Source organism: Malania oleifera, chromosome 10 (assembly GCF_029873635.1).
Source record: "Malania oleifera isolate guangnan ecotype guangnan chromosome 10, ASM2987363v1, whole genome shotgun sequence".
Classification (NCBI taxonomy): Eukaryota; Viridiplantae; Streptophyta; class Magnoliopsida; order Santalales; family Ximeniaceae; genus Malania; species Malania oleifera.
In genome coordinates, this window is record NC_080426.1 from 33,266,848 (window position 1) to 33,293,658 (window position 26,811).

A 26,811-nucleotide genomic window follows, 5' to 3' on the forward strand; every position below is an offset into this window, starting at 1 on the left:
TTGAAAAAATTCTGGAACAAATTTGAAGGAAAAACTGAAAACAACAATGAAAGAACAGGAAAAATCAAGTCAAAAGATCCTTCCAATCTTGGTCAACTTCCGGAAAGCTAACTCCCTTAAAAAACCCAAACACAATGCACCACAAAGAGGCCAAGTAGTGAATCTTTTCCCACACAGCTGCCAATTCAATTTTTTTCTCCAAAAAAGATCGGTCCATCAGCTTCAACCTAGGACCATGCATTCAGCTAGTAAGGTTCATTTACAGAAATAACCGAAAATTTTCAATGAATAAATTTTTGCATACAAAAACCTAACGGAACCAAATTACCACTCATGCCTGACTCCCTACCAAGCCGAATACTTATTTGCTAAATTGGTTAACCAATTTTAACCAAATTAAATACTGTGGATTTACCTGCTTCAATATTCAATGAAAATTCAATAAAAATCAGATTAGCAGATGGGACAGATCTTGAAGAGCTCCTCTCTTCAACTCTTCGCTACTGTTCATCTCCTGTCTTCAAGCTGTGACTTGGAAGATTGGACATATTTGGAAGAGCTCCTTGATGGGTTTACAGACAGATGGACGATGGCGCTGACAAGTAAGGAGTAGGTAGGTTTCAAAATAGGGATTCGCTTGGAACCAAGAAGGATGATTGGCAAAGGAGGAGATGAGGAGGGAAGCCAGAAGGGGCGAAGTGACGAGCTGAAGAATGAGGGAACAGGGAAAGGGAGGGACGAACTGGCGAATGGGGAATGGGAGCCACAAGGGACTGTTTGAACTTCGAAGGTAGAAAGGGAATGAGAATGGAAAAACAATTAAAAGTATAACCCATAAAAATCAGTTTAAAATATAAATAAATATAATAGATATAATTGGGTTAGTCTTGTAACCAAAAAAATTTTAGCCCATACCAAACAGAAACCAAATTACCAAAGAGCTCCAAATTTTACCAAACCGACTATTTCCAAAATTTTAACCAAACCGAACCAACCAATTGCTCAGTTATGGTTGGTTAATTCAATTTCTACCAAATAATGCTCAGCTCTACTCCAACCATAGCCCCCACAACACAGCAAAAATGCCACATTTCCATAACACAGCCCTATCCTTTATCTGTCCAAAATCCTCAAATGAAGTAGCCAACAATCCTTTCACCGAAACAGGACAAACTCAATTTTCTCCCAAAACCAGCAAAGGGCCAAGAAGGCCTCCTTCTGGAGGGGCCCAATCCATAAGTGAGATACCACTCTAACTTATTCCAGACCCTCCAAGCAAAATCACAGTGTAAAAGAAGACAAGATGCTATCTCAGAATTCTAACAGCAGAGCACACAAACATCTGGAGATAGAGCCTTCAAAGGTCTTCTATACAAGAAGTTATTGCTGTTAATGCTTATTATGTGTTAAGAGTTATGTTAGTGAGGGTATTATGGTCATTTGCATTGTACTTGACATATATTATAAATAGAGGGAGAGACCTATCATCAAGGTTAGATCTTCCATTTTACCCAATTATTCAACTTGGTATTAGAGCATGATTCTAAAACCTAAAACCTAAAACCTAAACCCTAACTGTTACAACCACCACAAAAACCGAAGCCTAAAACCCTAAATCCGCTGCATGTCTACCATCATAGAAGAATTTCCTGCAACATTATAGCCCTAGAAAAAAGCCAACAGCTGCCGGAAGTCAGACCAATCGCTGGAAATTTCCTGGGCGAGACTGCCAGCTCAGAACACAAAATCGGCTATAGATTTTACAAAAACAACACCATAATCACCCACAGACACTGCCGGTCTGCCCCCCCCCCCCCCCACTTAAATCTCATCTCCAGGCAGTGCCCCACGCACCCTCGCTCACCAATTGAAGGCTGCCAGGGCTGAACCCACGTGCCGGCGCATTAAGCCACTTTCACCACCACAGCATTTTTGGTCCTATTGAGCCATGCAGTGCTTGATCTTCAAGAAACAGTATATGGAGTTTGTCATGATGTTTTTTTGTCCAAAGATCTCACCTATTTTAATTGCTCATGTGTGGCACCCGAGAAATGGTTGTTTGATGCTTTTTGAAGCTGTTTGTCAATTGTTATTGAGTTTATTGGGTATGAAACAACGGGATTTGCTGCGTTTTTTTTTTATTCAATTTTCTAATTCCTTCCATAGACCCAAATATCAAGCTATTAGGTATGTGTTTTGCTCAAAGATCCAATCTTTGTTTTGATGATGGACTCGTGGTAATTCGTTAGTTCTTGTTCAGTGTTAGTAAAAGCCATTCGTGAGTCTCTTGGAGCAGTGGAAGAATTCATAAGCGGTTTTTCTTACGCGGTGGCAGTGTTATGTAAGTTTGTTGGTGATTTGCCCGTGGTAGTTTCGGTGCTTCACCTCTCCAATTGTTCCAGCGCTGTGTGCTGGTGTCTTGGGGCTGTATCTGAGTTTCTTGGTGCTGTGGCAGCCTCCTTCCATCTCTCTCTTTTGCTTTATACATTCCTAAATCCCCTTTCAATCTCATGTCAGTAAGTAAGCTTACAAAGTCAATAAATTGTTTTGTCATTTTCTTTCCTGATTTTATGGTTATTCAAGATCTAAACACAAGGAAAACAATTGCACAGGATGTGCAGCTTGTGGGCTTTACTACTTTGACTTGCTTTCTCCTCCCATTTCCTGCACAGCCACAGCTACACCACTTCAAATCCATTGTCGTCATGTCGTCATGGTCATCCGTCCTTGGACAAATTGAAACAGTTAGTTCCTGCACTGAGCCTTGTATCTAATCCTGAGTGTGAGTCTAGCCAATTGGGAAAATATCGCTGTGTTCCCATTGCTTCCCTAGTCAACAAACAGGTGGTCAGTCCTTTCATAGTAGTCCATTCGTATATTTTGGGTCCTAATCATGTCAAATTGAAGTTGAGGTTTTGATACTTTGTTACATTTGTTGATGACTACTCTAGGATGTATTGGTTATATTTAATGAAAACTCTTTCTTAGTTGTGTAATATCTTTTGTATCTTTTGTGCCTTCTGTTCTCAAAGAAAGACTCAACTTGAGATGCCAATCAGGATACTTCATAGTGATAATGCTAAGGAGTACGCCAGTACCCAATTCACTATGTATATGACAAATTCTGGTATGATCCATCAGTTCTCTTGTGCCCACACTCCACAACAAAATGGGGTTGCAGAGCGTAAAAACAAACATATTCTTGAAGTCATTCGTACCCTATTGTATCAAGCAAATGTCCCCAAAGTTCTTTGGAGTGATGCTGTGCTCACAGCTTGCTCTCTCATCAATAAAACGTCATCCACTGTCCTTGGTGGTAAAATCTGTCAACGGAACAGCCAACAGCAAAGCAATATATTTCTTTCCTTACTTCAGCCCACAAATATTTCCTTATTTCTCAATTCATTATTTTGTACAGTTAGCATTATATTTAGTTTACATGTATAGGGCTTGACAGATTATAGTTTACATGTATAGGGCTAGAATCATGCTAGAACTTATTTACTTTCCATGTATAGCATTCTTGTAAAGTCTGTATATAATATACAGAACTCAAGGCAAAACCATTCGGCCATTCACACAATACTTTGACATGGTATCAGAGCCAGCCAACTGCTAAGTTTTTTCCCTTCGAATTTTTTTTTCTTCTCGGTTTCGTAGGTGTTTCTCATTTCTGTGGCTGTTGTGGCTTTTTTTCTCTTCTGGAATTTTATTTGTTCTCTGTTCTTTCGGTATTTCTGTGGCTGAGTGGCTGTCGGCACAGCAGGTTTTCTGGTTTGCCATTTATTTTAGTGCAGGCAACAGCTTTCTGTTGCTCTTTCTGGTGCTTCTCTGTCTTGGCACAGCAGGTTTCTGTCCTTGTGATTCTTCGCACAGCAGGTTTCCCCTTCGAATTTTTTTTTGTCTTCTCGGTTTCGGAGGTTTTCTGGTTTGCAATTTATTTTAGTGCAGGCAACAGCTTTCTGTTGCCGTTTCTGGTGCTTCTCTGTCTTGGAACAGCAGGTTTCTGTCCTTGTGATTCTCGGCACAGCAGGTTTCTTGGTTCAAAATTTAATTTTTAGTGCAGGAAGGTTGGTCTTGATTCTCTCTGTTGCTGTTTCTGGTGCTTCTCTGTCCTCGTGATTCTCGGCACAGCAGGTTTTTTGCTTCAAGATTTATTTTTTAGTGCAGGAAGGTTGTTTTTGGTTTTCTTTGTACCTGCGTTGATTTATTTTTTGGGCTTCTAGATTTTCTGGTGTCTTTTTCTTTCGGAACAGTCTGTTTTTTTTTGGGCTTCTCGATTTTCTCCTTTATTTGGCATGGATTCCGCACCTGTGTGTGCGAAGTTTATGGGCAACAATTATTCTACATGGGCTTTTCAAATTGAACTTTTCCTAAAGGGAAAAGATCTTTGGGATCATATTGATGGCACAGATTGTGCACCCAATCCTGATAAATTTAAGGAGTCAGCGGCTTGTCCTTCATGGGCTGTGCTTGTTACCAAGGATTCAGCGGCTTGTCCTTCATGGGATGTGCTTGATGCTCAGATTATGTCTTGGCTTCTTGGCTTGGTTGAGCCACATATTGTCCCCAACTTGCGACCTTATCACACCACTCAATCCATGTGGATTTATTTAAAAACAGTACATCATCAAGATAACGGTGCCCATCGTTTTCAGTTAGAGCATGCAATTGCCATGTTTCAACATAACATTCGTTCCATCCAAGACTATTATTTGGGGTTTCTGACTCTTTGGAACGAATATTCTAATCTAATTATTGCGGATGTTCCTCTTGCCTCTCTTCCTATTATTCAACGTCTTCACGAGACTAGTCGTCGTGATCAGTTTCTTATGAAACTCCACCCCTAGTATGAATCTGTTCGCTCGTCTCTGCTGCATCGCTCTCTTGTTCCTTCTCTTGATGTTTGTTTGGTGAGCTACTTCGTGAAGAACAACGACTTAGTACTCAAGTTACTCTGGCACAATCTCATGGTAGTTCAAGATCTGTCCCTGGGGCTTATGCTACACAATGACGACAACCGCCTGCGCATTCTAGCACCTTGCAGTGTTTTTGCTGTAAAGAATTTGGGCATATAGCTACTAATTGTTCCAAGAAATTCTAGTCTTATTGCAAGTAGAAGGATCACATTATCAATGACTATCGTATCCGCCCGAAGAATTCTCAGGCCCAGGCATTACAGACTTCTATTATTGTACCCCACACAGTGACTTTTGCGGCCCCTGGCTCTTCTTCAGGTGACTCCTCTGTTCCTACACCTCCTACAGTGAATTACTGCACACTCGAAATGGTGCAACAGATGCTAATTTCGGCATAATCAGCATTGTGGCTCCAAGGTAACCATTCTACTAAACTCTGGTATATGGACTCAAGTGCCTCTAATCACATGACGAGTAATCCTGTAGTCGGAGATGCCTCTTCTAAGTTCACTGATGTGTTTCTTGCTCCTCGGCTTTCCACGAATCTTATTTATGTTGGTCAATTAGTTGATAACAATTGTGTTGTTAATTTTTCTGGTAATGGTTGTGTTGTGCAGGACCAGATAATGGGGGAGCTGATCGCAAAGCGACCTAAAGTGGTGCATTTGTTTCCACTACTTTTGCTTGTTCCAGCACGTTTTCAAATTTCTTCTATTAAGTCTTTTTTCTTGTAATAATGTTTCAGATCTTAGTGGTGTGGCATCGTTGTTTAGGTCATCCCAATACTCAAATCTTATCTCATGTATTGAACTCTGGTTTACTTGGTAATAAAGAACATTCCTTTTTATCTCTTGAGTGTGCATCTTGCAAACTTGGTAAAAGCAAAACTCTTACCTTCCCTTTGCATGCTAGTAGAGCTTCTCAGTGCTTTGATCTTATCCATAGTGATGTTTAGGGACCTTCCCGGTTAGTTCACATGAAAAATTTAAATACTATCTGACTTTCATTGATGATCATAGCAGGTTTTCTTGGGTCTACTTTCTTCGCTCTAAATCTAAGGTTTTTCGTTCTTTCACTAAGTTTTTAGCGTATGTTGACAATCAATTTTCTGCTTCTATTAAGACATTACGCACAAATTCTGGTGATGTATATGTGTCTACTGACTATCAAGTATTTTTGGCTTCTAAAGGTATTATTCATCAACGTTCATGTCCAGCTACTCCCCAACCAAATGGAGTAGCCTAATAGAAAAATCGTCATCTCCTAGATGTGGTACATACTCTCTTGTTGGAATCCTCTGTTCCATCCTTGTTATGGGTTGAGGCTCTGAAAACTGCTACTTGATTAATCATTTACCTTCTCAAGTCCTACTCATGGAGTCTCCCTATTTCCGCTTATTTGCTAAGCAACCTAGTTACGATAACCTCTGTACCTTTGGTTGAGTATGTTTTGTTCATTTACCTCCTCATGAGCAACATAAATTATCTGCTCAATCTGTTCGATGTGCATTCTTGGGATATAATGTGTGTCAAAAGGGATTTGTTTGCTAGGATCATACATTACATCGTACACACATTTCTAGGAATGTTATTTTCTTTGAAAAACAAATTTTTTTTCCTTTTTCCTCTATACCCTCCTCTTCTACTATGATTCTCCCCTCATTTGAGGAGTAGTTCTTGGATCCTCATCAAGTCAGTTCTCATTTTAAACCAGTTCTCGAATCCTATGTAGCAAATTGATGCTTGTTGATCAACCCACATCAATTTTAGTGGGGCAATGTCAACGGAACAGCAAACAGCAAAGCAAAAGATTTCTTTCCTTTGGCCCACAATTATTTCCTTATTTCTCAATTCATTATTTTGTACAGTTAGCATATATTTAGTTTACAAGTATAGGGCCTGATAGATTATAGTTTACATGTATAGGGCTAGAATCATGCTAGAACTTATTTACTTTCCATGTATAGCATTCTTGTAAAGTCTATATATAATACACAAAACTCAAGGCCAAACCATTCAGCCATTCACACAATACTTTGACAAAATCCCGTATTCATTTATCTTCCCTAAGGCTCCTTTGTTCTCCCTTCCTCCTTGTATATTCAATTGTGTGTCCTTTGTCCATCAATTAAATCCAGAAAAGGAAAAGTTGGATCCTAGGGCTATCAAATGTATTTTTCTAGGCTATTCCTATACTAAAAAGGGATGTCAGTGTCATAGCCTACTACATCAATTCTTTGTCTCAGCTGATGTCACTTTTTTTCAATTTACACCATACTACTCTGATTCCTTGAATTTTGTAGACCTTGATGAGTCCGTTACTCTACCTTGTCTTCTAGACCCCAACCTCTTTATGCCAAATTCTCCTACAGCTTCATCCAATTTGAGTCCTTGTCACTTGGATCATCTCAACTTGTAGGTATACACATGGCGGCTCAAAGGAGAAGAGCCTCCTCCAGCTTCTACCAATACGCCTTTAGATGATCTTATTTCCCATGATGTTCAATCCACGTGCCATCAAATGTATTTTTCTCGGCTATTGCAATACTCAAAAGGGATATCGATGTATTAGCTCTATTTTACATTGATTCTTTGTCTTTGCTGATGTCCCCATTTTTGAGTCCACGCCATACTAATATGATTCCATGAGTTATGTTGACCTTAGTGAGTCCCTTCCACTGCCTTGCCTTTCAGATCCAAACCTATTATTAGTGCCCAATCCTCCTACATCATCCAATTTGAGTCCTTGTTGCTTGGATCATCCCAATTTGCAAGTATACACACGGCGACTCAATAGAGGAGAGCCTCCTCCAGCCTCTACTATTGTGCCTTTAGTTCCCTCATTAGATGATCTTATTTCCCATGATGTTGATATTCCTATAGTTGTTTGGAAAGGCAAACACACTTGTACCCAACACCCAATCTCTAATTTGTTAGTTATGATTTCTTGGCACCCCTATACTACTGTTTTATTAGCATTTTGTCTATTTTCCCATGATGTTGATATTCCTATAGTTGTTTGGAAAGGAAAACACACTTATACCCAACATCCAATCTCTAATTTGTTAGTTATGATTTCTTGTCACCCCTATATTACTATTTTGTTAGCATTTTGTCCTTTTTTGCTCTTCCCAAATCTATTTTTAAAGCCCTATCCCATTTTGGATGGAGGACTACAATGGTTCAAGAGATGTGTGCACTGCATGATAATGATACTTGGGCTTTTGGTACCTCTTCCTCTTGATAAGTCTGTGGTTGGTCGTCGTTGGGAGTACAATGTGAAAGTCAATTCTAATGGTTCTCTAACTCGTTTGAAGGCCCGCCCTGCTGCTAAGAGATATACTCAAGTGTATGGTTCAGATTATTTAGACATATTTGCTTCGATCACAAAACTTGCCTTAGTACGTTTGTTCATCTCTTTGGCCACTACTTGTCATTAACCTCTACATTAGTTAGATGTGAAGAATGCTTTCCTACATGGTGATCTTCATAAGGAGGTATATACGGAGCAACCACCTGAGTTTGTTGCTCAGGTGGAGTCGGGGTCAGTGTCTCGGCTTAAGAAATCATTATATGGATTAAAACAATCTCCCAATGAATGGTTTGGCTGATTTAATGTTGTAGTACTTGAGTTTGGCTTCCCATAGTGTGTCGTAGATCAATCTGTATTTTAGTGTCAAACTCCATCTTACAGAATTTTGCTTATTGTGTATGTGGATGACATTGTAATCACTAATGATGATAATCGAGGCATTGAGGACCTAAAGTGTTTCCTACAAAGTAAGTTTCAAACCAAGAGCTTGGGATCTTTGAAGTACTTCTTGGGTATAAAGTATTGAGATCTCATACAAGAATTGTCTTGTCACAGATAAAGTAAGTTCTTGATCTATTAAACGAGGGATGGAGCTGTTCGGATCCAAACCTATTGATACACCCATGGATCCTAATAGTAAGTTGGTGCCAGATATGAGTGAATTGTTGCCTAACCCAGAACAGTTGAAGACTTGTTCGAAAGATGATTTATCTTACAGCCATTTGACCAGATATATCCTTTGCACCAAGTGTTGTGAGTCAGTTTCTCAATTCCCCGAGAACAAATCACTAGGATGCAGTAATTCGCATTTTGATATATCTTAAAGGTGCACTAAAAGAGGTCTTTTATATTAAGATAAGGGCCACACTCATATTCAGGGATATATAAATGCAAATTGGGTCGAGTCACCTTTCGACCAAAGATTTACAACCAAGCATTGTATCCTTGTCAATGGTAATTTGGTGTCTTAGAAAAGTCAGAAACAAACTATGGTGGTCAGGTCAAGTGTTGAGTCAGAGTATAGCGCTATGGCGCACACTAGATGTGAATTTGTTTGGTTGAAGAACATGTTGAAAGAACTATGTTTTCCACATTCTCAGCCTATGGAGTTGATGTATGATAATCAAGCTGCTATTCATATTTTTTCCGACACTTCCATAAGCAAACGAAGCATATTGAATGATTGCCACTTTATTTGGGAGAAACTTGTAGAGAAGCTTATTACAACCACTCATGTGAAGTCAGAGTTTCAACTTGCTTATTTGTTCACTAAGCCTAGAGAGATGCTCATGTGAAATTCATTTGTAACAAGCTAGGAACATATGATATATATGCTCCAGCTTGAAGGGAAGTGTTAATGGTTATTTAGTCATTTAGCATTATTATTATGCATGAGTTATGCTAGTAAGTGTAAGTTAGTAAGGGTATTATGTACTTGACACACATTATAAATAAAGGGAGAGACCTATCATTGAGGTTAGGCCTTCCATTTTACCCAATTATTCAACAATTAGCATTGATTTTATTAAGCAAAACCAACTAAATAAAAGTCATAATTTTTTTTGGGGGGTACTTTGGCCTTCCAAATAAATGAATATAGAGGGGAAAAAGAATTGGAATCAAGAATTCATAAAATGTTTGGCAAGAGTAAATCCACAAATGATCCAAAGGCTAGGACCAACCATCCCCATTTGAAGAAAATGACAATTATTCAATACGACAGCAAGGAAGATAACCCCACCAGCTCTCTATCATTAGGAGATCTCCTAAAATGAAATTCCAAGGGACCAAAGCGCTAACCGAATCAATTGCAAAGATGGAAATCACACTATTTTGCCCTGAGCTAATCAGAATAGACAAGGAAAAAATGTGAATATGACATCATTCCCCAACCAACCCCTCCTCACCACAAATTCAGCGTGCAGGGTGAATAAGGAATGAATCCAAGAGATAGATTTCCATGGACTCTATGACGAACATCTTAAACTAACACTAGTATCCTAACCATTCTCACTAAACCCAAACTTACTTCAAATAACTCTATGCCAAAGGGAAGAATCTTCTAAGGGGAAATGCCATGACCATTTAGCTAAGAGAGCAATGTTTTTGGACACCAACTTTCCAAGACCCAACCCTCCCCCATTTTAGAGCTGCAAACCTCTTCCAAACTTACTAAATGATCCCTATGACCCCGACTCCAGTCCACAAGAAGGACCACAAGAAGTCTCTAATAATTCTCCCAATCTTACTAGCAATCCCCACTGGGATCTTAAAAATAGACAAATGATACAACGGGATACAAGACAGACAGTCCTAATTAAGAGTGATTCTACCCTCAAGAGAAAAAGGAGCCCCCTCCAGCCATCTAAACACTTCACCCCCAAGTGATTCACACCTCTTCCTATTAACTCAGTATTAAATTGCTTCTGAAAGAGTAATAGGCATTCCGAAAAACAAAACATTACCCCAATATATCACATGGAAAAAAAGAGTGTCCTACCAAAAAATATGACCAAAGGGACCCTTAATAGTCAATTTTCAGTTACGAGAGGTCCTGACAGTGAAAGTCTCTGACAATAAAGCTATCACCCACTATACACACAAATAAGGTGACAACTACAAGAACTACTTTTTCTACTCCTATATAAAGGATGGCTAATATAATGAAAGCGATAAAACCATAAAATACATGCACGCATACAAATAAATAAATTGATGAGATGACAGACAAGTCATTCTAATGCTCCATATATTGATAAATCTTCTTGAATAAGCTGTGGTAGATATAGACCATAGAAGAGATTAACACTATCTGAGCAGATATGAATAGCCAAAGACAAACAGATCCTACAAACCACATTCAGGCTATAGCAATGGTGTTCATATCTTCGCTTTTTGTTTACATTTCCATAATCCAGCAAACAAATCAAATATATCAGCAATGACAGATGGTAAAGAACTATAATAGAATACAATTTTGCTGCTGCTAGCAAAGCTACTCCAAGTGCAATTACTGCCCCAACCCTTTCCCCCTCCCAATGCCCCTCTCTCCACTTATATGTACATATACACAAAAATTGCATGAAACAAGGCGAGCAATATTTCTACAGAATTACAGAACATTTTCGTACTGAGAAAATAAATCATTAAGTTTATCTAAAAATAGACCAAAATAATAGCATACAATACATTAATAGCACGAACCTCAACAGAAAGTTGAGCAGACTCCTTTACACGAACATAAACATACTCCGTTTTCCCTGAAACAGAAAGTCATACTTCATATTTGTATAGCAATTGCCGACGGCATGCATCATGTATGATCCTCAAATATTTATTTCTATATATTAAGAGAGAAAGAAGATAAAAGCAGTAGAGAGGATAAGTAATCCTCAAAGAAAATTAAAATTAAAATTAAAAAAAAAAAAAAACTTAATGATAACCCCAACCAAAACTGCCCACAATCCAAACCATTATTACCCTCCACCCAAGACCTTACCTAAGCCTAAACCAAGAGAACCTATTCTCAGAACCCCCATCGTAATTGATGGAATACTGCAAATTAGCCAATTTCCGTTGCCCCTTCCTAGCCTTGATTATGCCTCCATCCAAGCAAACTGCCTTTCCTTCTGAGTCCACTAGCAACAAATCAGTATTGATATCATTATGTTCAATCTTATCTTCTACCTCTTCTAATTCATAATTCTTCAAACCAAAAACTCCCTCTAGATCATCTATTGGAGATGAAAGAGGCCCCATAAAATCAGGATCATCTGATAAATAACCAAATTGTTCATGCCTCATCCATGAATAGCCCTTCACCACAATCAAAATCCCTAACCATATCACCCGCCTCATCTAATATGCCTCCTCACTTCTTCTCCAATGAAGTTTCCCCATTAACTTCTCTATTTAAGACTCTTTTCAATCCATTAGAGTCTTCATTGAAAAAATACCATCACTATGTTTTATGAGGAACTTACTGGCCCCCCTGCAATGAGACTCTTCCCAATTGAGTCATCCCTAATTTCCTTGCTCTATTGCCTCCCACAAGCATAAACCTTTAATGCTGCTGCCTTATCAGCAACCTGAGGCTCATTTGCCCCATCCATCCCGCCTTGTCGTTAATGAAGCTTGCATCAACTTGATTCTCATTTCCCACAGTCACGATAAGAACTTCCTTACACCCATCCTTCTAGGAACACCACTGCTTAACTTATCTATCTTCAATAAACCCCTTCCCCCGTCCGCCTGCCAGCCGATTAACATCTTGTGTTGCTAATTCACAGTGTCTCCCCCTATCATAGAAGAGGTATCATGACATTGTTTCTCCCCCACCTCCTCGCTCTGCCCAAAACCAAGTCCATCGTGCCCATCTGTGTTGCCAGACATCTCTGCAGTTGCCTTTTCCAAACTCTGGGCCTGGTTACAAGGGGATTTACCTGAAACTGGGGGCTGCTTAATAAAATTCTCCAATGCAAAAGGACCTTGCAAAGATATGTCTTATGCCTGCTCCTGAGAAAATAAGTTAGCTGGAGTGGCTGCCCTTTAATACATTTGGGTTAAGCCCAATAGCACTCAACAGCTGATCCAAATTCGAAGTAACGTATATAATCCCTGGCCCACCCAACTCAAAGGCACTCCTTTATTCTCCTCTCCACATCAACAGACCCTAGCTGAAGTTATGTCCGCCGGACCATCTGCCACCACCATTCTCACTGGCGATTGCACTGTACCTCCACAGCAGCGGCAACGCCACCCACCCTCCTGCAACTTTGGCAATGATTCTACCATTAAGGCACCCTTACAACTCCGGTGACTGGTTGCGAAGACTCCTTCCCATCCTCTCCCTTGGGAGTAGGGATTTTCTGCTTACCTCCCACTGAATCCAAGGCTTCAGCGCAGCGATGCTGATTTCCCCTTTCAACACCCTGGAATGAAAAGAGCATTTTTTTTGTTGTTCCTCTGCACTCCAAATTCCAAGAATTTACCTTCACAATTCAATCTACTCAACACCCAGAAAAGCAATCAAACAAATGTTTGGTGATGAGAGAAACACTCCAAGCAGTAAAAGGGAGACAAATCACAGACCCACCTTGCGCCTGAACGGGTGATCCTGATCCACCAATTCCTAACTCGGAATCTCTCCTCTAAATGAACAAAGCCCCCTTCCCCAATATTTTTCAAATGTAGATAGAAAGTCCTGCCTTCGATCTGCACCAAAGGCACGCGCAGGAGAGAAAGAGGGCAAGACCAAGAGATCATTCTGTTCTAATGGTATTCGTTAAAGAAGTGGCAATATTTTTTACCCTGCTAACCTGGAAAGATGAACTGTACCACATTGCTGTGGCCATTTCTATTGCCTTACAGTCTGAAAGATACACAGCTTTGAAGGTCAGATTTTTTTTTCTAGGGGTGGCTGATGTGAAGGCTTGAAAAGCACAATAAGAAGACATACCATTCTTCCATGTCTACCATTTAAGCAGTGATGCACAATGGCACAGGCCATTTTCATTTTGACATGCTGCTGTAATTTACTCAGATAACATGTCAACATTTAAGAATTTTGCACAAAATTAACATAACCATAGATAATATTGTTGAGCTTACAACATACGGAACAATTAAAGCTTAAGATACTCAGAGGCAGAGCCATCCTCCCAAGCATGGTTTTAAACACTAACTGGATTGGTTCAACCGGAACCAATCACTGGGCTGATCCGGTCAACATCTCAGAACCAGGTTTGACACAAACAGACATTGACTCGGCCGGACCAGTCTGAACCGGAGTGAACCAATTGGAACCGGCTTCAGAAATAGGTCAACCTGGCCCCCTTGCTTTAGAAAAATCTACTTTGGAGGCACATTCCTAACGATTCTTTGGCTCCAGGACAGGTGGCAGTGGTGACTTTCTCTCCAGTGTGTTTCTCCATCACCACCACCTTCTTCTGTAACTGGTGGTGCTTCAGGGGCAGTACGTTTTTTGGGTTTCTTCCACCATGGATGGTTTCAATGGCTTGAGAAAATGGCAGATCAGAGCTTAGTTTGTCTTTTGTGGAGAGAGAGAGAGAGAGAGAGATGGAAGTTGGGGGAAGGGAAGGGTAAGGATTTAGAAGAGGGGCAGTTTAAGAGATGGGAGTCTGGCCTTTAGAAAAAACAGCTTGTCAAGCTTCTATACCAGCAACTGCGCACTCATATTGTGGAAACCTCCATGCCTCCGATGTGATAAACATACCCTTAGGCCACAGTAAATTTAAATTACTTTGATAAATTTTCATAATTTGCTTTTTTCGTATTGAACAAGTTCATACTAGCCATGTTGCTCACTAATTAAGTAATAAAAATCCCGTTCAATGATTCAATCTATTAGTGGCAGAAGAGGCTTAGATGAAAGCAAATTATGAGGTCCATGCTGAAACATAAATAACACAAGTGTAGGGGGCAGAAAAGGGGAAAAAAAAAACAAAAATAGGGGAATGCTGAAAACAGGTTGACACCTGGCAGCACTGCAGACCAGCAAAAGCCACCTGGCAGCACCTCAGACCAGTAGCAAACACCTGGCAGGCACTGTAGACCAGCAGCAGAAACCTGGCAGCACTGCACACCAGCAGCAGACGCCTGGCACACAGCTAGTGACACTGCAGTGGCTCCTGTTCTAATCTGTTTCCAGCAATAAGCATACCATTTTTTTTATATAGTAAGCAATAAGCATACCATGAATTCCAGCTGTAAACCCTATATAAATGTGTATATATATATATATATATAGAGAGAGAGAGAGAGAGAGGCAGGAAAAGAAAGAAAACTCTGCAGGAAGTTGGGGAAATTCAGGGATATCCGGAGGAAAATGAAATACAGAAAATTCAGAGGAAACTTCAAATAATTTGGAGAAGTTGAAAATCAATGTAGGTATTCTTAAGTTTAATTTATTCATCTAAGGATTTTGGGCATTCGAAGGGAATAAGGGTAGAAACTCACATGGAGTCAAATCCTAATAAGGAAGATGTAAGCTTTTTTTCCTTTGATAATATGATAAAGGATATTACATAGGGAAAAAAGCAGGTACAATGTGCAGGGACAAGAAGTTCACTAAAAGAGGGAAAAGAAAGAAAAAAAAATAAAAAACAAAAAAACGAACACCTTAAAACTAGATCAAATTAACCAGGAAAACCCCTTTTTCAGACCCTCTCCATCATAATTTACCAAACTCTCCAAATTTGCTAATTCTCAATGACTTAAATTTATGACTTCCGCCACCATCCAAGCAAACCTCATTTCCACCAATATCACTTAACTTTAAATCCAACTTATCCAAAAGATCTTGAGTTTCAAAATCCTCCTCGGGAATTTCTTCCACAAGGGTAGGCAATATTCCATCCCCACACTGTGAATTGTTGACTAAACCATCATTTTCAAAAATAGACTCTCTCCAAACCTTCCAACAAGGGAGGATGAACATAAGATAAATCCCCTACTTCATCACGCGAATCAGAAGCAACCATCACTTTTCTAAATCCGAAATATCCCCCCATTTCTTAAACTTCTTTTCTTTCCTTCCCCTACTGCTGTGCCCAACCTCCTTCTTTGTAAGAGAGTCTTCCACCATGCTAAGCTCTCCTATAGAGTCTCTCCTTAAAAGCTTTGTCCTTGTCGCACCAGAATTTTCTCTCTTCACATCGAACACCTTCCTCATCTTAACGCCCATACGAGCTAGCTTTTGGCTAGCATACACCTTACTACCCTCAAATCTATCAAAATTCAAACACAAGATATCATCAACGTCCCCAATAATTGCTCCTGGATTTTTACATATTACCTCCCCATTTTTTGAACTCTTCCAGCCTTGTTACATTTTTAATACCACAGTCTGATTCTAGCTCCGAACTATTAATAATCTAGCTATGTACCAGAGTTTGATCAGCCTGACTTGAACTTTGCATTGCTGGACTCTGAACATGAAGTTTAACCTTCTCCTTCCCGCTGCTCGTTTCCTGAGCTCTAAGGACTGAAATCTGGTCCTTCCCATTCTTGAAATCCAGCTCTGACTTGACTAATTCCCATATCCCTGTCCAGCATCCTGACCTTCGCCATTTACCTTCTGAATAGAACCCAAGGAATGAGGAAGAACTCCCCTAGACTCTTCATTCGAGCCCAACTTAGATAAACCTAGGTCTTGGGCTTGCTCAAGTAAATGGCCCTGTTTATATAAAAAAGAAATACACATCTTATCAATTAGTTAGGCAAGGACCAAAACAAGAATCATACCTCCTGGCCCATATCTATTTGCTTCCTACACCAAAATAGAGCCCTGGAAACCTCTGAAACAAAGACTCCTCCATCGAAACCCTAGCTACCTAGACTCCTCCGTCGAAACCCTAGCTACCTTCTCAGGCAAATCCAACTGGTTGACGAAGATTGCAGCCTTTGAAGGTTGCTGCCTGTGGGACAACTGGTTGGCTATGGTTGGTTCGGGCAGATTAACGGAGACTGCTGCCGAGTTCAGAAGCTAAACCTTGTTCATCTGAACTACACCGCCACAGCTATAGTACCTATCCTCTTTAACGGCCACCATAACTCAATCTCCAGAGAGAGCTTGATGATTGAAACCCTCACCTCCATCTATATTACCTTCCAGCATGACCTGCCTCTATGATCTTAAACGTGGATGACCATCTGCAACCGTAACCCCCCGAATCTTTTTGTAACTCCTTTGCCAAGTAGCAGAAAACACTCGAGAAGCTTCTCCATCCCTCACCTTTTGCACTGCCAGAAATGAACATAGAAAATCTCCTATGATTCCAACCTAACCCTAGCTCCAAGAACTTCCCCACCTTCATCCTTGGTTACTATATGCATGTTGTCTCTAATTACTTAATATGGTTGCATAGCCTGCATGTATGTTCTCCTTCGTTACCCTAGCTGCATATTTTGTTTGGTTGGGAAATTTTTATGTGATATATATATATATATATCTTGTACGGATGATGGTTTTACTTGTAATGGCATAGCTTGTGTGCACATATTGAATTGTTATCATGTGAAATAGCTGGCACCTTGAGCTGTTTGTGGGTGTGATATTGTGGGATTCGAGCAAGCAAGGATTGTGTTTCCCTCGGGTGAAAGGCCCTAAACCTATAGAGCTAGTTCCACATTAAGTGGTGGTGGGCCAAGCTGGATATTGGCATAGGTTTGAGATAAAAATTGCACTTGAGTGCGACAGCACTGCTATGTTGAAATAAATGCTGAAATGCATGCTATTTAAATGTTTGCAACAGTAATTTTAGATAAAGATATTATTCATAATAAAGAGTGCATTAATGCATTTTGCTTAGAATAGTGTGTTCGTGCATCTTATGATTATGCGTGCATATAGGAAAATCATATCTTAAAGTATTGAAATCCTTAGTTGAATAGGGGTGAATTACGAATGTCTACTAGGCACATGGTTGCTCGCCCTACTCCTTGACAATTTCAAGTTAAGAGGAAAGAGAGCCCCACTTATTAAGTTTTCCAAGAGATTGTCATTTTGACATGTACTACAAGATGGCAGGAAGATATTGGAGATACTAAACATGTATTCTGTTGGTGATTCATATTTAGTCTAGGGAGTGTGAAAAATTTTGTATACAATGTACAGCCAATGTAAAGAGCTTGTCAATGAAAATAAAACTTTATTTTCGGTTGCTTTACGAAATATATGTACATATCTTGTGTTTTAACAAATATTCACTCTTAATTGGCTTCTAACTTGCTTTCAAATGATGGTTTTGCAAAACAAATTCTTGCAGAGCCCGAGTGCTTCCGTCGAATGTTAGATGCAGCCACAGATGATCACATTCCAAAATGGAGACATGACATCTGAGCACTACTATTTCAGTATTTCCTAAATCCTCTTTTCATCTCTTATTCTTTAAAAATATTTTATAAGGGATTAGTTTTAATTACTCATAAAGGAAAAAGGCAGTAAGGTTTCAATTTTGTTTCGACTAAACATAATATTTAAAAAATAAAAAATATTTAGGAAAAATAAGAAAAATAGTCCAAATTTTATTTAGATGATTGTTAATGATGCTTTTTGACTTTAATGCTAATATATGTGATTTAAATCAATATCATTTGTCAAATTTAGATAGTGTTGAATAGTTGGGTAAAATGGAATATCTGACTTCAATAATAGGTCTCTCCCGCTATTTATAATATATTTCAAGTATAATACCAATGATCATAATACCCTTACTAGCTCACACTTATTACTAGCAAAACTCTTAATACTTAATAATAATGCTAAATGACTAAATAACCATTAACACTCCCCCTCAAGCTGGACCATATATATAATATGCTCCTAGCTTGTTACAAATGAAATTCACGCAAGCACCTCCCAAGGCCTCAGTGAACAAATCAGCAAGCTAAAACTCAGACTTCACATGAGTGGTCGTAATGAGCTTCAGCACAAGTTTCTCCTTAATAAAGTGGCAATCAACTTCAATGTGCTTTGTCCGCTCATGGAAGACTGGGTTGAAGGCAATATGAAAAGCAAACATCAGCTTCAAAGGTTAAGAATGTGGAAACCGTGGTTCTTCCTATATGCCCTTCAACCAAACAAGTTCACATGTAGTGTGTGTCGTAGCCCTATACTTTGACTCAGCACTTTACCTCACCACCACAATTTGTTTCTTACTTTTCCAAGACACCAAATTTCCACCGATAAAGATACAATACCCGACTGTGGATCTTCAGTCGGACAATGACCCAGCCCAATCTGCATCTGTATATCCCTAAATATGAGTATGACCCCGATCCTGATATAAGAGACCCCTCCCTAGTGCACCTTTAAGATATCTCAAAATGCGAATTACTGCATCTCAGTGACTTGTTCTCATGGAAATATGGAATCGATAAGCTAACTCATAACACTTGCTGCAAAGGATATATTTGGTCAAGTGACTCTGTGACTGTGAGATAATTCAACTTTCCAACAAGTCTCCGATACCGACTTAGGTTACGTGACAAATCACCCAAATCAAATACTTACTATTGGGATCCATGGGTGTCTTAGTACTTCCTCTATGACAAGCCAATTCCCGTACGAGATACCCAAGGAGTATTTCAAGGATCCTAAGTCTTTGGTCTAAAACTTACTCTATAGGAAAAGCTTGAGGTCCTAGCCCTCAATCATCAGCACTAGCGATCACAATGTCATCCACATATACAATACGAAAAATACTACTAGATGGAGTATGAAGATAAAATATAGAGTGATTCAATGCACACCATTGAAGGCCAAACGCAAGTACTAAACCACTAAAACGGCCAAACCATGCTCTTGGAGATTGTTTTAATCCATATAATGATTTCCTAAGTCAACATACTAAGCTTGACTCCCCCTGAGCAATAACCTAGGTCGTTGCTCCATATATACCTCCTCATGAAGAACACCATGTAAGAAAGTATTTTTCACATCTAACTAATGTAGAGGCCAATGACAAGTGGTGGCCAAAGAGATGAACAAATGTACTAAGGCAAGTTTAGTGACCGGAGAGAATGTGTTAGAATAATCCAAACCATACATCTAAGTATATCCCTTAGCAACAAGGTAGGTCTTCAAACGAGCCACAGAACCATCAAAATTGACTTTCACATTGTACTCCCAATGACAACCAACCACAGACTTATCAAGAGGAAGAGGTACCAAAGCCCAAGTATCATTATCATGCAGTGCACACATCTCTTCAACCATTGTAGTCCTCCACCCAAAATGGGATAGGGCTTTCAAAATAGATTTTGGAAGAGCAACAAAAGACAAAATGCTAACAAAACAGTAATATAGGGGTGACAAAAAATCATAACTAACAAATCAGAGATTGGATGTTGGGTACAAGTGCATTTACCTATCCAAACAACTATAGGAATATCAACATCATGGGAAATAAGATCATCTAATAAGGGAACTAGAGGCACAATAGTAGAAGCTGGAGGAGGCTCTCCTCCCTTGAGTCCCTTGAACCAAGTGACGAGAAGGACTCAAACTGGGTGAAGATGTAGGAAGATTAGGCACAGATAATAGGTTTGAACCTAAAAGGCAAGGCAGAGAAAGGAACTCATTAATGTCAACAAAACTCAAGGAATTAGAGTAGTATAGTGTAGACTCAAAAAGGTAACATCAGCAGAGACAGAGAATCAATGCAATGTAGGACTATAATATCAATATCCGTTTTAAGTATAGGAATAAACCAGAAAATAACATCTGATAGCATATGGATCCAACTTATCAATTCCTAGAGTTAACTGATGGACAACAGACAGCTGAATATACAAGGAGGAAGGGAAAACAAAGGAGCCTTAGAAAAGATAACTAAATATGCTATTTTACCACCAAGGACAAAAAATGGCATTTTATTGATGAGGGAGCAAGTTCTGAGCACAACATCACTCCAAAAAACTTTGGGGACATTCATTTGATACAATAGGATATGAGTGACATCAAGAATATGTCTATTTTTCCACTTTGCAACCCCATTTTGTTGTGGAGTGTGGGCACAAGAGAACTGTTGGATCATACCAAAATTACTCATATAGGTAGTGAATTGGGTACTAAAGTACTCCTTAGCATTATCACTACAAAGTATCCTGACTGGCATATCAAATTAAGTCTTTATTTGAGAACACAAAGCACAAAAGATATTAAACTCAGAACGATCTTTCATTAAATATAATCAAGTCATCCTGGAGTAGTCATCAACAAAATGTAACAAAATACCGAAACCCCAACTTCGACGTGACACAATTAGGACCCCAAATATTGAAATGGACTAGCATGAAAGGACTAACCAGCCGTTTGTCGACTTGGGAAGCAAAGTGAACACCATGACGTTTTTTTTTAATTAACAAGACTCACACACAAGATTAGACACAAAACTCGATGTTGGAACTTGTTGTTTCAACTTGTCCAAGGATAGATGACCAAGATGACAATGGATTTGAAGTGGTGTAGCTGCGACTATGCAGGCAATGGGAGGAAAATGCGACTCAAAGTAGTGAAGTCCACAAGCCTCACGTCCTGTGCCAATTGTCTTCCTTGTCTTCAGATCCTGAATAACCACAGAATCTAGAAGAAAGTAACAAAACAATTTAGCGACTTTGTAAGCTTACTAACCGGTATAAGATTGAAAGGGGATTCAAGAATGTATAAAGCAAAATAGAGAGAGATGGAAGGAGTAGGATTTACTGTTCTTATCTCTTTAACAGCAATAGTGGACCCATTAGCAAGGGTAACTTGAGGTAGATTTTTGGGATACTGTAGGTCAGAAAAGAAGTTGGTTGCACATATTATATGGTCAGTGGTAGCAAAACTGATAACCCAAAGACTAGTGGGAAAGACACTAGATGACATACAGATTGTAGGACTACCTTTTTGGGCAAAAGATGCAATGTGATAAGATGCTTGTTGAGACAATTAATACTGTAGAAACCTTGAATACTCCTCCTCTGATATAGTCACAGTACGTGGTTCACTCAAACAACTCACTAGCGAGGGAACCATACTTTTGATAAGATGCTTGTTGAGATGATTGATACTGTAGAAACCTTGAATACTCCTCCTCTGATATAGTCACAGTACGCAGTTCACTCAAACAACTCACTAGTGAGGGAACCATACATTTGGGATTTGAAAACTCCATCCCAACACTCAAAAATTCAGACCAGTGATAACAAGATTAATTGCTAGAACAATCAAAACAACCACGAACAAGGTGAGCCACCATGAAAAGTCACAAATAAATTAGCACAAAGCTGCCACAGCACCAAGAAACTCGGACGCAGCCCCAAGAAACCAACACCCAGCACTGAAACAATTGGAGAGGTGAACCACTGAAACTACCATGGACAAATCACTAACAAACTTATCTAACACTGCCACAGCCTCACAAAAAACAGCTTATGAACACTACCACTGCTCCAAGAGACACACCATGACTTTTAGTAACACTGAACGACAACTAACGAATTACCGCAAGAGCATGGTCAAAACAAATACTGGTTCTTTGAGCAAAACACAAGCCCAGCAGCTTGATATTTTGGTAGATGGAAGGAATTAGAACATTGAATTAAAAACACAGCAAATCCCCCTGTTTCAGACCCAATAAACTCAATTACCATTGATAAACAGCTTCACGAAGCATCATACAACCAGTCCTTGGGTGCCACACATGAGCAATTAAAAAAGGTGAGATCTTTGGACCAAAAACATCACGAAAAACTCCATCAACATGTTAATAGAGGGATGTGGTCACTGCTGGATGATTTCAGGTCAAAAACATGCCTGAAAGTAGCTTCACGCACCAGCACGTAGGGTCGGCCATGGCAGCATTCGACTGGCGCGTGAGGGTGTGTGGAACACTTCCTGATGTCGCCCAGGAAATTTCCAGAGATTAGTCTGACTTCTGGCAGCCGTTGGCTGTTTTCTAGGGCTATAATGTTGCTGGAAATTCTTCTATGATGGTAGACATGCAGCAGATTTAGAGGTTTAGGCTTCGGTTTTGATGGTGGTGGTAACAATTATGGTCTAGGTTTCAGAATCATGCTCTGATACCATGTTGAAAAATTGGGTCAAACTGAAGACCTAGCTTCAATGATAGGTCTCCCTCTATTTATAATATATGTCAAGTACAATACCAATGACCATAATACCCTTACTAACTCACACTTATTACTAAAAAAACTCTTAACACATAATAATAATGCTAAATGACTAAATAAACATGGACAAATAGGAATACGTCTAATACCAGTCTTGCAATATAGATATATACATACATGTAAGTAACATATTATCATGTCATGTTGACATCACCGGTCCAACCACCATTTCAAGCCATGGGTCCAACCAACCCAATGGCTACACCAGGTTGGTCACTGGTCTGGGTATTAATACGACACTCTCAAGAGTTGCTTCATGGGTAACACCGCCACAAGTTAAGTGATGACAAGCGGCTAGGAGCAGAAAGTTAGGGCAGTATGTCATTATAAAGTAAAAAGACTATTGAGATGCATAATGGACCTTTTCTATGCAACAAAAACATTGCCCATTTCAAGTCAGTTACCATCCAAGCAACAAAAGAATGTAGCAGCATGGGCAGATATTATGTTTCTGCCAACAGATTAACTAAACTATGTGGTAAAACTGTGTAGTAATATTAACTGCAAGTCTCAACAAGGAAATTTTGGATAGATCTTATCTAGAACAAGGAATCCAGTATCTTAGCAGTGCTATGAATGAACAGAGAACCAAAATCTACCAGATTTTTGGGGACTGTTAACTGGAAGTATAAACCTTGGGTTCCTCTACTGGTGGCCTAAGGTTTTTAAGTTCAGCTGGATGCCCTACAGTGTATTTAGATAAAAATTTGGGGATGTAAAAGGCATGAAAAGTGCCATGGTATCAGGAATAAAAAATGAGAACCATACAAAAACGGTTCAACATTAAGCACAATTAGGCTGGTGAGCATAAGCAACTTCAAGTGCAGCAATACTAAAAATAACCGTTTTAACAACAGCGTACTCAAATGATGCAAAAATGCAAGGTAAGGCTGCATACTATAGACCCATCAGGGTCCCCCACATCACCAGAACCTGCATAATGCAGGAGCTTTCATGCACCAGGCTGCCCCTTTTTTTGGGTTCTCAAAGGGCATAAAGGTAGTAATCAGTTATCGCATCTGTTTAACCTGCCACAATCCTAAAAATTCCAAGCCATCACAATAATGTGCACGAAGGATACCCAATTAATTTTCCATCCACAAGTTTTCAGCCTAGTTATAAATGCATTGAGCCTGATTTTTTTTTCTAAACTCATTAATTGCAAGAACAACCATATTCCTCTATTTTTATAACAAATGAATATCTGTTAACAGTCATTAGGGGAAAATAAAAAGAAAAAAAAAAACATATTCCTTTACTAATTTAATATCTCACTAGAAAAAAATCATTAAAGGATTCACAAAGCAAAATTTGTGGAGGAAAATAAACCATCGCCAAAGAAATTTCATGGGAAGAAAAAATCAACCAAACTTTGAACATATAACGTAGTAAATCTGTACTTACCATCAGCCTTTTTATATAAGGATTCCAGAGGTACACAGTATCTGCGGCAAAAACCCTCAGCAGCCTGATACGAAACAAGAAAATTAAAAATCACAGCAATATAAGCACAGTCCAAGGTTACACAACTTACATCTGTCAGATATCAAATCCATCAAAAGGAAAAATACACGAACTTATAACTACAATAATGCAATTGAATCACAGGGTTTGAAATTTTACTACACCCATCTAGTACTAGTGCTATATAAATCTCAAACCTAAATCATTAAACAAAAAATAACTCTTCTTAATTAAAAATATCAAGAATAAAAAAATTGATGGAAGGCAAGACCTTAGTAGGATTCCCTTCAGAATCAAATGCCTTAGAAACTGGAGGTCCTCGAACATCAACTTCATTCCCAGCTTGCTTAGTGCAAAGATTTTCAACACAAACCTACAAACCAGCACCATTCACAGTGAAAATATGCTCTCTATTTTATTTTTTTTGTTAAACAAAAAGTAGGTGCTCAATGGAAATGCAAATTCAAAAGATTTGCTGAACTGAAATACATTGAATTATTACATTTCTCATCATGCCAATGAAGAACAATAGATATTAAGCAAACATTTCCTAGCAATTCATTAAAGTTAGATTTTAGGTTTCTAATTGGAGATTTTGGTTTGCATTGAGCCTTTTTCTGCTAGGAAACAAAATTTTGATAAATAAAAAAAAAGTGTAGGACTACCAAAACATGGGTTTGTAACAAAATATCCTCCCCTTCGAAGCCATTTTCTACCATGATCTAACAACAAACCTTCCTCAGATTCGCACATACCACCCATTTCGTCTTCTGAATTGAGGTACAAGCTTCAATCTCACCCAGAATCATCAGAAGATTGCAACACACCCCTTAAGCAGACAGCAGAGAGGATAGATCTTATTGAATAGATAAAAGCACATCATAATTGAGTTGCTTCACTTGGTTATTATCGTTCACTTCCCTAGGTGGATAATGAACACCCATCTTTCATATGTTCATAACAAAACGCAACCTGCATTGCTCTTCAATGTTATCACTAGCCCCCAATTCTTCCAAATCAGCCTCGCCTATTTTAATACCATCACCATTGGGCCTGTTCAGACCCCTCTCAATAAGCATATCCAAAATCAGACCATATTTTGTCTCAATGGGTTTACTTGGACCTTTCTTCTAGAGCCATCTAAACACAGCCCGTTTCTGAATAGGCCCATTAACCAAAGGTGAATTATTAAAAGGACCTTTAGTAACACCGTTATTCTTAAATTTTAAAATGGGATATCTTTTCCTTTCAAATTGTGTGGAAGAAGAAACTTAATTTGGAAGAAAATCCATTGAATCTCACATTTCTAGACGAAAATCTTCTAGACAGAATTCATCTTTTTCGCCGGAAAATTCCTCAGCACATTGACGTACCACACACAATACAGCCGAAGAAAGCCTCTCAAGAGGCACTCACCCTCCCTCACCAACCACCTAAATTTATCCCGCCGCTGACAATAGCTATTTACTTCAAAGCAAGAAGGAAAGGCACTCATCCTGAAGCTTTCACTCCCTCGATGTCATAAACCAAGCTTGCTCAGGGCACTATGCTTGCCTATAACCACTTGTCTTATGTGCATGGATATGGATAACCATCATATAAATAGTAGTGTAGGTTTTATTCTTTGAGTAGTTAATAAAAAGGGAGTTTTATTCATTGGTCAGTTTGACATTTCCTACCGCCAGAGCCAAAATAGCATAGAAATCTCTTTTGGGGAGGTGAGTGTTCATCAATCATTGTAAAACTCACTAGCTATTGTAAACGTTTTTAGCCACCCTCTAAACACACAGTACCTATGGTATTCACTCTAGCGCAAAGAACTTTCATCGGTCATCTCACGTAGAATTCTCAATTGCTCATTACCATGGTGTTGTTAGTTATTGAGGATTGGGATTCGTTCAAATCCTTTGACCTGAGAATTGACAAAGCATGTAAGTTTGGAGCTCTACTCGTTCTTGAGAAGAACCAATAGCGCAAGTGGTGGGTTTGATTCTCTTCAGTTGTAGCAACATGGTTCCCACCAAGGTTGTCATCTCTTGTTGGAAGTTTAAGCAAGGATTTTCATAGCTTTCCTGTGGATTATGTTGATTATTGGATGGGGATTTAGATGATGAGGGCAGCAAAGTTCCTAGCATTATGGGCACAAATAGAAAGGCAAACGATACTCTACTTTTGTCCCAAAAGGCTCTAAAAGCAACGGTTAGTCTCAATTTGGGGAAGAGTTTGTTGCTCTATTGAGCACTCTTCAGTCAATCACTGATGGAGTTGGTAGCAAAAAGATTGATGAGAATCACTCTTGGAGTGAGGTAGTGTCAGTAAAAACTTATGCTGGTGGAGCTCACTTGACTCCAAAGGATGTGAGTGACAAGGCAGTGTGTGTTCGCTGTGGAGGGAAGAAGCAAGATGTGATCCTTTG

At 39.2% G+C, this 26,811-nt stretch overlaps 1 protein-coding gene across 2 annotated transcripts in view; it reads right to left on the reverse strand.

Annotated features, from left to right (window-relative positions):
• Positions 1-26,811, reverse strand: part of LOC131166852 (glycine--tRNA ligase, chloroplastic/mitochondrial 2) — a 167,093-nt gene that overhangs the window by 88,085 nt on the left and 52,197 nt on the right. For both annotated transcript variants that reach the window (XM_058125452.1, XM_058125453.1), the window contains exons 15-17: positions 24,667-24,768; positions 24,336-24,399; positions 11,436-11,491 (exon numbers count right to left, since the gene is read on the reverse strand). In XM_058125452.1, coding sequence (XP_057981435.1) covers positions 11,436-11,491; positions 24,336-24,399; positions 24,667-24,768 — 222 coding nt within the window. The remainder of the gene's footprint in view (positions 1-11,435; positions 11,492-24,335; positions 24,400-24,666; positions 24,769-26,811) is intronic.